Consider the following 13,432-nt stretch of genomic DNA (forward strand, 5'->3'; position numbering starts at 1 on the left):
TCCCTCCCTCCCTCCCTCCCTTTCTCTCTCTTTCTCTCTCTCAAAAATAAACATTGAAAAAAAATCTGATAAAGAAAAATAAAGGTGGAAAAATCACAATCCAATTCCAAGTCATACTACAAAGCTATGGTAATCTAAACAGTATGGTACTGGCACAAAAATAGGCATATAAAGCAATGGAATAGAACAGGAAGCCCAGAAATAAACCTACATATTTATATGGCCAATTAATCTTCAACAAAGGAGGAAAGAATATGCAATGGGGAAAAAGTCTCTTCAACAAATGGTATTGGAAAAACTGGACAGCTACATGCAAAAGAATGAAACTAAACCACTGGCCTATGCCCAACACAAAGATAAATTCAAAATGGATTAAAGACCTAAATGTGAGACCTGAAACTATAAAAATTCTAGAATAGAGCACAGACAGCAATTTCTCTGACAGTGGACATAACAAATTTTTTCTAGATATTGTCTCCTAAGACAAAGTAAACAGAAGCAAAAATAAACTATTAGGACTATAGTGAAATAAAAAGCTCCTACACAGCAAAGGAAACAATCAACAAAACTAAGAGATCACCTACTGAACGGGAGAAGATATCTGCAAATGACATCTCTGATGAAGGGTTAGCATCCAAAATATACAAAGAACTTATACAACTCAACACCCCAAAAATAATCCAATTTAAAAATGGCTAAAAGACATGAACAGACATTTCTCCAAAGATGACATAGAGATGGCCAACAGACACATGAAAAGATGCTCAACATTATTCATCATCAGAGAAATGCAAATCAAAACCACAATGAGCTATCACCTCACACCTGTCAGAATGACTAAAATCAAAAACACAAAAAACAAGTGTTGGAGAGTATATGGAAAAAGGAGAATCTTTGTGCACTGTAAGTAGGAATGCAAACTGGTACAGCCACTCCGGAATACGGTATGTAGGTTCCTCAAAAGTTAAAAATGGAACTACCCTATGATCCAGTAATTGCACTACTGGGTATTTACCCAAAAACACTCATTCAAAGGGATACATGCACCTGTATATTTATTGCAGCATTAATTATAAGAGCCAAATTATGGAAGCAGCCCAAGTGTGTATCAATAAATGAATGGATAAAGAGGTGGTGTGTGTGTATGGTGTGTAAAGAGTGGTGTCTGTTATATATATGTGTGTATACATATACATATATATATACATATATAAACAATATTATTCAGCCATAAAAAAGAATGATATCTTGCCATTTACAACCACATGGATGGAGCTAGACAGTATAATGTAAGCAAAATAAGCCAGTCAGAGAAAGACAAATACCATATGATGTCACTCATGTGTGGAATTTAAGAAACAAAACAAATGAGCAAAGGAAAAAATAAAAAAGGAGAGAGAAAGACAAACCAAGAAACAGACTTTTAACTACAGAGAACAAACTGATGGTTACCAGAGGGGAAGTGGGTGGTAGGGATTAAAATGTACACTTACCATGATGGGCCCAGAGTATGTATAGAACTTTGAATCACTATATTGTACACTTGAAACTAATATAACACTTTATTATCAACTATATTAGAATTAAAATTAAAAACTTAAAAAATGAAAATTAAAAAAAGAAAATGTGTTAAAATAGACTACATCAAAATTAAAAAATGTTTTCTCTGCAAAAGCCCATGTAAAGAGGACAAAGGATACAAACTGGGAGAAAATATTAGCAAACCAAATATCTAATAAAGGAGTGGGATCCAGAATATAAAGAACTCTCATAATTCAAGAGTAAAAACATCAAAAAAAAAAAAAAAACAATTAGAAAATGGGAAAAAGACATTTCACCAAGGATGATACACAGAGGCCAAATATGCCATTAGGGAAATACCAATAAAAGTACCGTATACCTAACAAAAGGGCTAAAAAATAGTGACAACACCAAATGCCAATAAGGATGTAGAGAAACTGGATTACTCAATACTTGGCTGGAGGTAATGTAAAGTAGTACAGCCTCTCTGGAGAACAGGATGGCTGTTTCTTATCAAACCAAACATGTAATTACCTCACAACCTAGCAATTTCGCTCCTGAATATTTATTCCAGAGGACTTATGTTCACCCAACAACCTGTATACAAATGTTCATCACAGCTTTCCAATAGCTAAACCTCCAAACATCCCAAATATTCTTCAAAGGGCTAATGGTGAAACACCGTGACATGTACATGTACATGGAACGCTACTCAGCAAAAAAAGGAAAAGAACAATTTGCGCAACAACTCAGATAAGTTATACTGAGCAAAAAATGCCAACTATATGATTTCATTTATACAGCATTTTTAAAATGACAAAAAAATTTTTAAAAGGTAGAAATGGTTAGTGGTTGCCAGGGGTTAGGGATTATGGAGAGAGGATGAGTGTGGTTGTAATAGGACAATACAATCCTCATGAGGATGGAAGTGTTCAGTATCTTTAGAAAAAAAATTTTTTTAATGTTTTTATTTATTTTTGAGACACAGAGAGACAGAGCATGAGCAGGGGAGGAGCAAAGAGAGAGGGAGACACAGAATCTGAAACAGGCTCCAGGCTCCAAGCTGTCAGCACAGAGCCCGAAGCAGGGCTCGAAATCACAGACTATGACATCATGACCTGAGCTGAAGTCACGCTAACTGACTGAGCCACCCAGGTGCCCCCGGAAGTGCTCAGTATCTTGACTGTGCTGGATACACGAACCCACACATGTACTAACACTATATAAAACTATACACACACACACACACACACACACACACACAATTAAAACTGGAGAAATTTGAATAAGATAGGCAGATTTTATCAATGTCGATATCCCAGTTGCAATACTTACTACAATTTTTTAAAATGTGACCATTGGAGAAAATGGGCAAAGATTACAGAAGATCTCTCTGTATTATTTCTTATAATTGCACAAGAATCTTCAGTTACCACAAAATGTCAATTAAAAATAAAAAAGAAATAAAACTAATTTTATATAATCTTTTCCAGAAAATAGAAAAGAAAAAGAACACTTCCAAATCTATTTTATGAAGCCAGCAGTACTCAGGTACTAAAACCAGGCAAAGGGAGGGGAGGGTGGGTGATGGGTATTGAGGAGGGCACCTTTTGGGATGAGCACTGGGTGTTATATGGAAACCAATTTGACAATAAACTTCATATGTTGAAAAAAACATAAAAAAAAAACAAACCAGGCAGACTGTACAAGAAAACTACAGACCAGTATCTTTCATGAAAACAGACATAAAACACTAAATATTAGCAAATGGAATCAAGCAATATAAATAGAATAATACACCATGATCAAGTCGGATTTATCCCAAGAATTCCAGTCTTCTGCAATATTTGATCAAAAGGAGAAAACAACATGATCACATCAATACGTACAGAAAAACCATTTAACAAAATTCACACCCATGTATTCATGATAAAACCATTCAGCAGGACAACAAGATGTCCTCTCCCACAACTCTTGTTCAACATCATATTCAAAATCCTAGCCAGTATAATTATTAATAAGACAGGAAGAAAGATAAAGACATACAGATTGGAAAAGAAGAAATAAAATTGTCCCAATTCAGACATTATCATCTTTGTAGAAAATCTCAAAGGAAATCCATAAAGCACCTCCTAGTTTAGCTAATTCATAGGATTAAGGTCAAAATACAAAACTCAACTTGTATTTATTAGCAATGAAAATATGGAAACAAAAAGGTATCACAATTGCTCCCAAAACAAGTGAAATATTTAGGTATAAAGCTAATAAAACATGTCTTGTATACTGAAATTGTAACACCCTGACAAAGGTATAAAAGAAAACCTACAGAGAGAAATATGTTGTGTTCACAGATTAAAGATGTTAATTCTCCTTAAACTTATCTATAGATCTAACGTAATTCCAATCAAAATCTCAGATATAAACTGATTCTAAAATTTACATGAAAAGTAAAAGGAAGGTGAATATTAAAAACAAGTTTGAGGGACACCTGGGTGGCTCAGTCGGTTAAGTGGCCGACTTCAGCTCAGGTCACAATCTCATGGTTTGTGGGTTCAAGCCCCTTTCAGGCTCTGTGCTGACAGCTCAGAGCCTGGATGCTGCTTCAGATTCTGTGTCTCCCTCTCTCTCTGCCCCTCCCCTGCCTGCTCTCTGTGTCTCTCTAACATAAACAAACATTAAAAAAATAAAAATAATAATAAATAATAAATAAATAAAAACAAGTTTGAAAAAGAATAAAGGAGGAGGAATCCTACTACCTGACTTTAAGAGGTATTATAAAGCTACAGTAATCAAGACAGTGTGTGGTATTATTGAAGAGACAGGTAGATCAATGGAGCAGAACACAGAGTCCAGAAATAGACACACAAATGTAGACAACTGATTTTTGCCAAGTCTACAAAGGGTATTCATCAATGGAGAAAGCACTGTCTTTTCAAATGATACTAAAACAACTGGACATCCATACATAACAAAATTAATATTGACCCAATACTCATACCTTACACTAAAATTATCTCAAGATGTCTTGATACAGAAAACACTGTACATAGAAGAAAAATACTGATAAACTGGAATTTCTCAAAATTAAAAACTTTTGCCATATAAAAGACACTATTAAGACAATATATGATATGCTACAAGTAGAATATATTTGAAAATCACGTATCTGACAAAGCACTTGTATTCAGAATATTTAAAGAAAAAAAATGACCCAACCAAAAAATGGGCAAAACACTTGGACATTTCACCAAGAACTATGTATTATAGATGGCAAGTAAGCACATGGAAGGATGTTCAACAAGTCATTAGGGAAATGCAAATTCACACTGTGATGCTACTACATATTTGAATAGCTAAAAATAAAAATTATTAATAATATCTAGTGCTCCCCAGATAAGAACAGTTTGGCATACACTTATATTACTCCTGATTACGTTTATAAAGAAATCTGTACACAAATATTTATAGAGGCTCTATTCATAATTACTCAAAACTGAAACAACCCAAATATTTTTCAATGAGTGAGGATACACAAATTATGGTATATCCATTCAATAAACTACTACTCATCCATCAAAAGGAACAAACTATTGATATATGTAACAATTTGGATAAATCCCAAAGGTACCATGCTAAACTGAAGACACCAGTCTCAAAAAGTTACATAGTCTATGATTCCACTTACATGACACCTTAGAAATGGAAAACTCACATAGTGACGGAAAACAAATCAACGGTTGCTAAGAGGTGAGGATGTGGGAAGACTGATTATAAAGGGATAGCACCAGGGAGGTTTGTCCGGTGATTGAACCATCTTGTATCCTGATTATAATGACAGTTACACAAAATGATACATATATTAAAGTTTATAGGACAATACACCAGAAGAAAGTCAATTTTACTCTACGTTGATTTAAAAAGAAAGAAATCCTAACACTAGAGAAAATAAAAAGTCATTCTGGAAAGGAAAAGTTGCTACAGCATACTACTTGACTGTCAATAGCATTCACAGTCATAATAATGTAAATATTGATCTAATGGAAAGCGTGGTATATAACAAGATTAGTAAGGGGCGCCTGGGTGGCTCAGTCGTTAAGTGTCCGACTTCAGCTCAGGTCATGATCTTGCGGTTCGTGAGTTCGAGCCTGGCCCCACGACAGGCTCTGTGCTGACAGCTCAGAGCCTGGAGCCTGCTTCGGATTCTGTGTCTCCCTCTCTCTCTGCTCCTCCCCCACTCACACTCTCTCTCTCAAAAATAAATAAACATTAAAAAAAAAAAGTTTAACAACATTAGTAAGATGGAGGGGGAGGGGGCAGAAAGGATATGTGTGTGTGTGTGTGTGTGTGTGTATGTGGTGAGGTGAAGGGATTAAAGAGAAGTAAACCCTCATCATTCATAGAGGGACATAACACAGAAAATTCAGTAAATAACAACATAAGCATGTTATTTAATGAAAGAAATAGAAGTAAATTCCAAAAGCAGCAGCTAAAAGAGATGAAATGGTTGCTCTGTGAAATACAAAATGTAGAGGAAGGGATTATAGGTCACTCTAAGGTAGGTGTACATAAACATTTGATTAAAATAAAAATAAGGGGTGCCTGGGTGTCTCAATTGGTTGAGCATCCAACCCTTGATTTCAAATAAGGTCATGATCTCATGATTTGTGGGATTGGACCTGCATCAGGGTCTGTGCTGACAGCATGGAACCTGCTTGGGGTTCTCTCACCCCCTTTCTCTCTGCCTCTCCTTCGCTCTCTCTAGTACACACGTTCTCTCTCTCTCTCTGCCTCTGAAAATAAACATTTTAAAACATAGGAAAATCAAAATACAATACATCCTCCAATAATGCTGTCAACACTTTTCCTCTTGGGTTTTCCCAATATTGTTTCTCAATACTAGTTTCTAATCACTACACAATTCTTGAAGACCATCCGAAGCAACAAGATAGAAACTAACACATCAAAGCCAGATAATGCCTTTCCTTTTTTGTGATCAAGACTATGTTGCTTCAACTTTGGTGTTGGTGACAGTTGTAGAGAAAACGTAATTCATCTGTGAAAGGTGCTCTGATGGCACTGAAAGCAGAATGTAAAGAGCTATTTTATTCCAATCCCCTTCACTTGTGAATTAATTATATTAATCACATTTTCAAAAAACTCCTTCCTTCTCCTACCTCATTTTCTTCCTTCAGATCCTTCAGCTCCGGGAAGGACCACTTGGGATCTTCTCCACAGCTCTTATCTTGGGTTTTCAAAGAACTGAATTCAGAATCCTTTAATGGCTCCTTTAACTCAGATTTAAGGTGATTGAAAGCCTTTTCATCATTAATATCCTGCTTGTAAATATGAAAGAAGGAATTATTTTCTAAAATAATTATTTTAGAAATTATTTTCTACAGAGGCACCTGGGTGGCTCAGTCAGTTAAGCGTCCGACTTCAGCTCAGGTCATGATCTCATGGTTTGTGGGTTCAAGCCCCATGTCAGGCTCTGTGTTGACAGCTCAGAGCCTGGAGCCTGCGTCGAATTCTGTGCCCCTCTCAGCCCCTCCCCACTCTGCCCATCCCCCACTCATGCTGTCTCTCAAAAATAAATGGTAAAAAAAAATTATTTTAAAGAAATTATTTTCTACACTAATGCTGTTTCTAAAATCTGTATGCCCATACATTCTAGGAGGAATTTTTCACTATGGGTCACACAAATGCTACATTATTTTCCAACTTTATCCATGACCCTGTATCTTCCTATCCTGCTAAACTGTCCAAGCCAACAAGCATTTGTTGAGCACACATTATGAAATGTACACAAGGTAGCTCTGTGGATACAGAGATGAGTGCAGCATGTACCAGCTCTTAAGGAACTCAAAATATAGCAGGAAGACACACAATCAGATAGTCAACATACAACCTTCAGTGTAGAACCATCACAGAGATATGACCAAAATATTGCTGGGGAGGAAGATGCCTGAGAAGATGCAATGAAAGAGGTAACACAAACTGTCAGGATGCTTAAAAGAAGAGTAGGAATTATAAGGAAACAGGTATATGGCGGGTGGGCCAGGGGCTGGGTTTCGGGGGTGGGGGAGGGTCTTAAAATGTTAAAATATAGGCGGGGGTGGGATACGAGAATTTTAAGTCTTATCTCTTTTGCAGAAAAGATGGCCTTATTTCATTTTCGGGACTGAACTATGATCAATACAATAATGACAGGATATTCTAAAATTATAAAGGTTGTATTCAAGCCACTATTTAAGAATCAGGAAATATAATTGTTCTAATCAAGTAATAAATATTAAGAAAATTCAGGCTTCAGAAAGTGTTATGGGCCAAACAAGCCTAAAATTTTAACATAAACTAGAAATCTAAAACTCTTTTACTGTTTCAAACATGCAGCAATAAACACTCATACATATTTTCCAGAACAGGTTAATCTCCCAGTGCTCAAACTGGCCTTCCCTTTTTATCAAATACTTTGTAAATGTCTACTAAAAATATTAAGATCATATCCACAATTTGATTTTACAAGTCAAATATATAAATCCTATTTAAGCAAAAGACCCTTTTCTTATTTTCTTCAAAGAGAGTAAAAAGGCTTGCTGTACTCAAAACATGTTTGGCTCTCAAATTGAACACACCCTGTATTCGCAGCCCAATACTTGTTGTTGTCATGAGGAATAGAAGACTCAGAGGACATAATGATTTGTTCAAAAATCATTTAAGTTCTTACTATGTGCTTCACTTTACTTATATCTAAAACAGAGATACTAAAATACCAAGCTGGTAAAAGTGATCGTGAAGACTAACTTAACCAGTACATGTGAGTGCTTCAAACAGCCTCTCCCATGTAGTACAAGTTCAATAAAGGTTGCTGTTGCTAATTTTTTTTAATTTTATTTAATTTGTTGGCTGGAATAAACATAATTACAATAGTAGTAGTAATGATACTAATATTGTTATTATTGTGGGTGGGAGTCACCAAGGTTTACAGAGAAAGAAATAAAGTATGAAGAGTCTGAAGTGCACAGAGGGAAGAACAGCATTTGGATGAGTATAGATAAACTCATAAATGCACCAAGGCAGCCATGGGATTTAGCATATGCAAGAAATAATACAGAAGAAAGCATGACTGAAGCAAAGACTTCTGGGTTTTAAGTGTATTTATTTATTTTGAGAGAGTGAGAGAGAGAGGGAGGGAGGGAGGGAGGGAGGGAGGGAGAGAGAAGGAAAGAGGAGACAGAGAAAGAGAGAGAGAGAGAAAGAAAGAGCAGGGGAGGAGAAGAATGAGAAGGAGAGAGAAAGAGAATCCCAAGCAGGCTCTACACCATCAGCACAGAGCCCAACACTGGGCTCGAACTCACGAACCAGGAGATCATGACCTGAGGTGAAATCAAGAGTCACTCAAATCAAGAGACGTTCAACCAACTGAACCACCCAGGCGTTCCTGAAGCAAAGGTTCAAACCAAATAATGAGAGACAAGGTACTGTTAAGATCATTGCATAAAGTTTCCAAACTTTGCTAGGTTTGGAAAGCCTCAGATCCTCATCTATAAAATAAGGATTGGGCGCCTGGGTGACTCAGTCAGTTAAGTGTCCGACTCTTGATTTCGGACGGTTGTGATCTCACGGTTGTGAGATTGAGCCCCGTGTCGTGAAGCCTGCTCGGGATTCTCTCTCTCCCTCTTTCTCTGCCCACCCCCCAAATAAATAAATATTAAAAAAATAAATTTTATTTTTATTATTTTATTTTTGAGACAGAGCGCAAGTGGGAGAGGGACAGAGAGATAATGAGACACAGAATCTAAAGTAGGCTCCAAGGCTCTGAGATGTCAGCACGGAGCCCAACATAGGGCTGGAACCCACAAACCTCAAGAATATGACCTGAGCCGAAGTCGGATGCTTAACTGACTGAGCCACCGAGGCGTCCCCAAAAATAAATTTTAAAATAAGAACAATTATGGTAACTTTATCACAGGGATTTTATAAGAATTAAATAATACGTTATGCTGAAAAGTGCTTTTTATAGGGGCTGGCATATAGCAGGTACTCATTAAATGTTAATAATAATAAAAACAATTATAATAATATTTGCAAAAAAACTCTTACCAGGGTATATAACTCACTCTCCTTTGATTGTGGACTTATCTCTCGGTCTTCGTTAAAATAGCGTTGCTGGGAAGGATAACCCAGTTCTGTCAGGACCACGTCCTCTGGTCCTGCACCAGACTTAGTATATAAAGCTAAAGGGTTGAGTTCTCTGAAACCCTAGGATTAAAAAAAGAAGGAAGAGGTTAATTAGAGAAAACAATCAAAAAGTTAGCACTTCATAATTTTCAAGTGTTGTGGAAATGTACTATCTTCAAAAACTTAACAGTTAAAAAATTTTCCATAGTCACAATTTTTCCTAGTCACAAAAATTAACATCAATATTAACAGTGATACAGACATCACTATCAATATTTGCAAAATAAGAGACTGCTGTCTTCTCTAAGATGACCTCCAAGAAAATAGTCTGAGGTGGGGTGCCTGGGTGGCTCAGTCGGTTGGGTGTCCGACTTTGGCTCAGGTCATGATCTCGCGGTCCGTGAGTTCGAGCCCCGCATCGGGCTCTGGGCTGACAGCTCAGAGCCTGGAGCCTGTTTCGGATTCTGTGTCTCCCTCTCTCTCTGACCCTCCCCTGCTCATGCTCTGTCTCTCTCTGTCTCAAAAATAAATAAATGTTAAAAAAAAAAAAAAATGTTTTTTTAATTAAAAAAAAAAAGAAAATAGTCTGAGGTAAGATCGAATCCTCAAATCAATTATTTAAAATACAAGCACTCACATTCTAAAGAACAATAAGCCAAATGTATTTTTTGTGGTTATCTGAAAATTAAGACAGGGCTCTGCATTAAGAGGGCAGGAATCTTACAAATGTCTCCAAGATTAAAGAGTGTATCAAATAACCTCCTGCATTAAATTCTCTTACACCTTCAAGGGCTGAGATTAAATAAAATCTATTACACAATACATCCCGACTGATCCACCTTAGAAGGGACATTTTCTCGGCATACAATAGCATGGCCCTCTGTTCTCAAGACATGATGGAAGTAGATGTCTTCATTTGAGGATGTATCACAGAGAAAAATGTTAAGGATTCCATCTACATATTCATCCACTACCCCCACTAATGGCTTCAAACCACACAACTTCTGGAACTGCAAAATAGCTCTGGACGTCCAGTGTTCCTGAAATAGAATCAAGACATGAGATTTAGATGATAAATTCAAACATGAATTATAGTAACCATATACAAAAATAAATTCCTAATGAACTAGGGATTTTAGTCGAAAAACAAAACCGTAACAGTACTAGAATAACACACTTCAGGATAATTATGATTGGGAATGAGAAAAGTAAGAAAAAAGGAAAAATTATGAAAAATGTGACTGTAGAAAATCTTTTATCATTTATGTGGTGAAAAACTTCCGTTTTCAGAAATGGTTAAATTACTGGACTAACTCTCCTACAGAAACAACTGAAATTTCTAAAGTATTTTTAAAATATGTCCAAAAGTATCCAAGAACTATCAAGAGTAACATTATTATCAGGACAAAATTAAAGGGAAAGTGGGAACTATTTTACCTTAAAAAGGAAAAGAAATAAACTAGCCTTCACATGGATTTGCAGTTCAATTTTCACATCACCTGGACAGTACACAAATCCTCAAGTTGTTCATCTAAATTAAGGTGATTCCAGACTGGTAGTATTCCTAGGCACCTGGTAGGAACAATGCAGATCTCTCTAGAGGTAGGCAGTCTCAGCCCATATTATTCAAACATTCTTACAAATAATTTTTTCAAAGACAATGAAAAGTATGCAGGCAAAGATAAAAGGCACACAAAGAAACAACAAATCACAAGAACAAGGAGGAACAACATAAACCTTCAAAAACTTTAGATATTTGATTTCCCAGACAATTATAAACAACCAGACTTACTACACTTCAAGCAAAAACAAAAAAGATTTGAAAGCTTTTGCAAGTATCAGCAATCTATAAAAATTTATCTAGCAAAATTACAGGTCAAAGAGAACTTTTAGAAAGTAACAACACAATAACCAAAACTTAAAACCCAATAGGTTGATTCAGTAGCAGATTTGGTAGAATTAAAGAGTAAATCAGTAAAGTGGAAGATAATTTGGGAAAAAAATACCCAGAATGCAACATGGAAAGACAGAAATATGTAAAATACAGAAGAGAGGTTAAAAAATACAGAAGATAAATTGAGAAAGTTTAACATACGTTCAATTGTGGTCCTGGAAAAACAGACGTAAAAACAGAGACAGATGGAATATAAATATGAATAATGGGAAAGACAATAAATAACTGAAGAGATAATGGCTGGGAATTTGCCAGATTTAATAAAAAGTAACAAAGCACGGATAAAATGGAATTCAATGAACCACAAAGTAGGATAAATAAGAATAAATTCACACATAAAGATACTAACACTGAAGCTACAAGCAACCAACAGGAAATGTTACAAAGAGCTACAGACAAAAAGGACACTGCCTTCAAAGGAACATCCGTCAGACCGACTACTGACCTCTCCAATAAGGTAAGGGAGACCAGAAGCCACTGTGATGAGATCTTCAGTTCACTAAATGTATTACCTGCCAACCTAAAATTCTACACCTAGTGAATGTATCTTCCAAAATTAAGTGCAAAGTTATGTTTCCAGGTAAACATAACTAAGTTTGCCATCAGCAAACCCTCACAAAATGAAATCTTAAAGGATACAGTTTAAATACAAGCAAAGTGTTCCCGTAGGGTTTGAGTGGTGAGAACAAAGAGCCAAGAAACTGAGAAATACATGACTAAATCTAAATGCACATTATTTTATGTGGTCAATTTGTTGAGGGGTTAAAAACAATAACAATAATTATACAACAAAAACAGATCAGCAGAGGAGGTTAAAGAAGAAAGTGTTCTAATGTTCTTGCATCTTTACATACAGATGTGTTTATGTCCTAGAGGGATCCCTAAAATAATATAGTGTGTTACTTAATGGAATTATTTGAAAACTTCCAAATGATGCATGCAGGGTGAGAAAAAGAAAGAATAGGTAAGCCAGTGATTTTTCACCAGGGCCACTAGGTTCTCCTAGCACCAGCAGAGTTTAGTAATCAACTAAGGATTTGGGCAGATTGCATGCACTGATTTTGGAACACCCATTCTGTGGCTCCCTCCCTTCAAGCATTTCTCCCTTAACTCTCAGCTTCAGCCAGTCCCAAATGATGTCTTCTAACTCTTCAAGCCAGCAAGGCTATGGACTGGGGAGTGACCCCAGGATAGAAGCTGAAAATTTCCTGATCTTACCTACTGCAGCTTGACCTCCAAGGATAGATTTCTGCTTCTCTGCCTGCTTTGGATTTTGTCTATGGGAATAGTCATCCCACCATGCTACTCTATTGCTACTCTGCCATTACCAAATGCATTTACTATTTTTGAAACCAGGAAAAAGATGCAGAAATACAGTGAGAGTCATTCACTTAGTTATAAACATTTATTAAGCACCTACCATAAAACAACCATTCATCTAAGCATCAGAGGTACAGTGGTAAAGAGACAATGCCCCTCATCTCAGGAGCTTACCCTGTGTATGTGAACAAATAATTAAGATCATACCCGACAGTATTATAAAGATAAAGTGACAATGAACGAAGTGGAAATGTGTACTTTCAATTGGCACCATGGTCAAGGAAGTCCTTCTTGGGGAAATAACATCTGAGCTTAAATCTGAATGACAAAAAGGAACCACCCATGAGAGTTCTTTGAACAAGCTATTCCAATGATCAGAATCGGCAAAAGCCCTAAGGTCAGAAGAATTTCAAGAAGGAAGTAAGAAAACAAAAAGAGAAACAAAAATGGAAGCCATCT

The 13,432-nt window shown here is 36.3% G+C and overlaps 1 protein-coding gene across 4 annotated transcripts in view; it reads right to left on the reverse strand.

The window, feature by feature from the left end:
- TDRD5 (tudor domain containing 5) overlaps nucleotides 1-13,432 on the reverse strand; it is a 99,569-nt gene that overhangs the window by 17,131 nt on the left and 69,006 nt on the right. For 2 of the 4 annotated variants that reach the window (XM_053909209.1, XM_053909210.1), the window contains exons 12-14: nucleotides 10,539-10,739; nucleotides 9,622-9,780; nucleotides 6,696-6,857 (exon numbers count right to left, since the gene is read on the reverse strand). In XM_053909209.1, the coding sequence (XP_053765184.1) occupies nucleotides 6,696-6,857; nucleotides 9,622-9,780; nucleotides 10,539-10,739 (522 nt within the window). The remainder of the gene's footprint in view (nucleotides 1-6,695; nucleotides 6,858-9,621; nucleotides 9,781-10,538; nucleotides 10,740-13,432) is intronic. The other 2 variants (XM_019426497.2, XM_053909211.1) reach the window with 2 other exon arrangements.

This window comes from Panthera pardus, unplaced genomic scaffold (genome assembly GCF_024362965.1).
Source record: "Panthera pardus isolate Hobbes unplaced genomic scaffold, ASM2436296v1 HiC_scaffold_21, whole genome shotgun sequence".
NCBI lineage: Eukaryota > Metazoa > Chordata > Mammalia > Carnivora > Felidae > Panthera > Panthera pardus.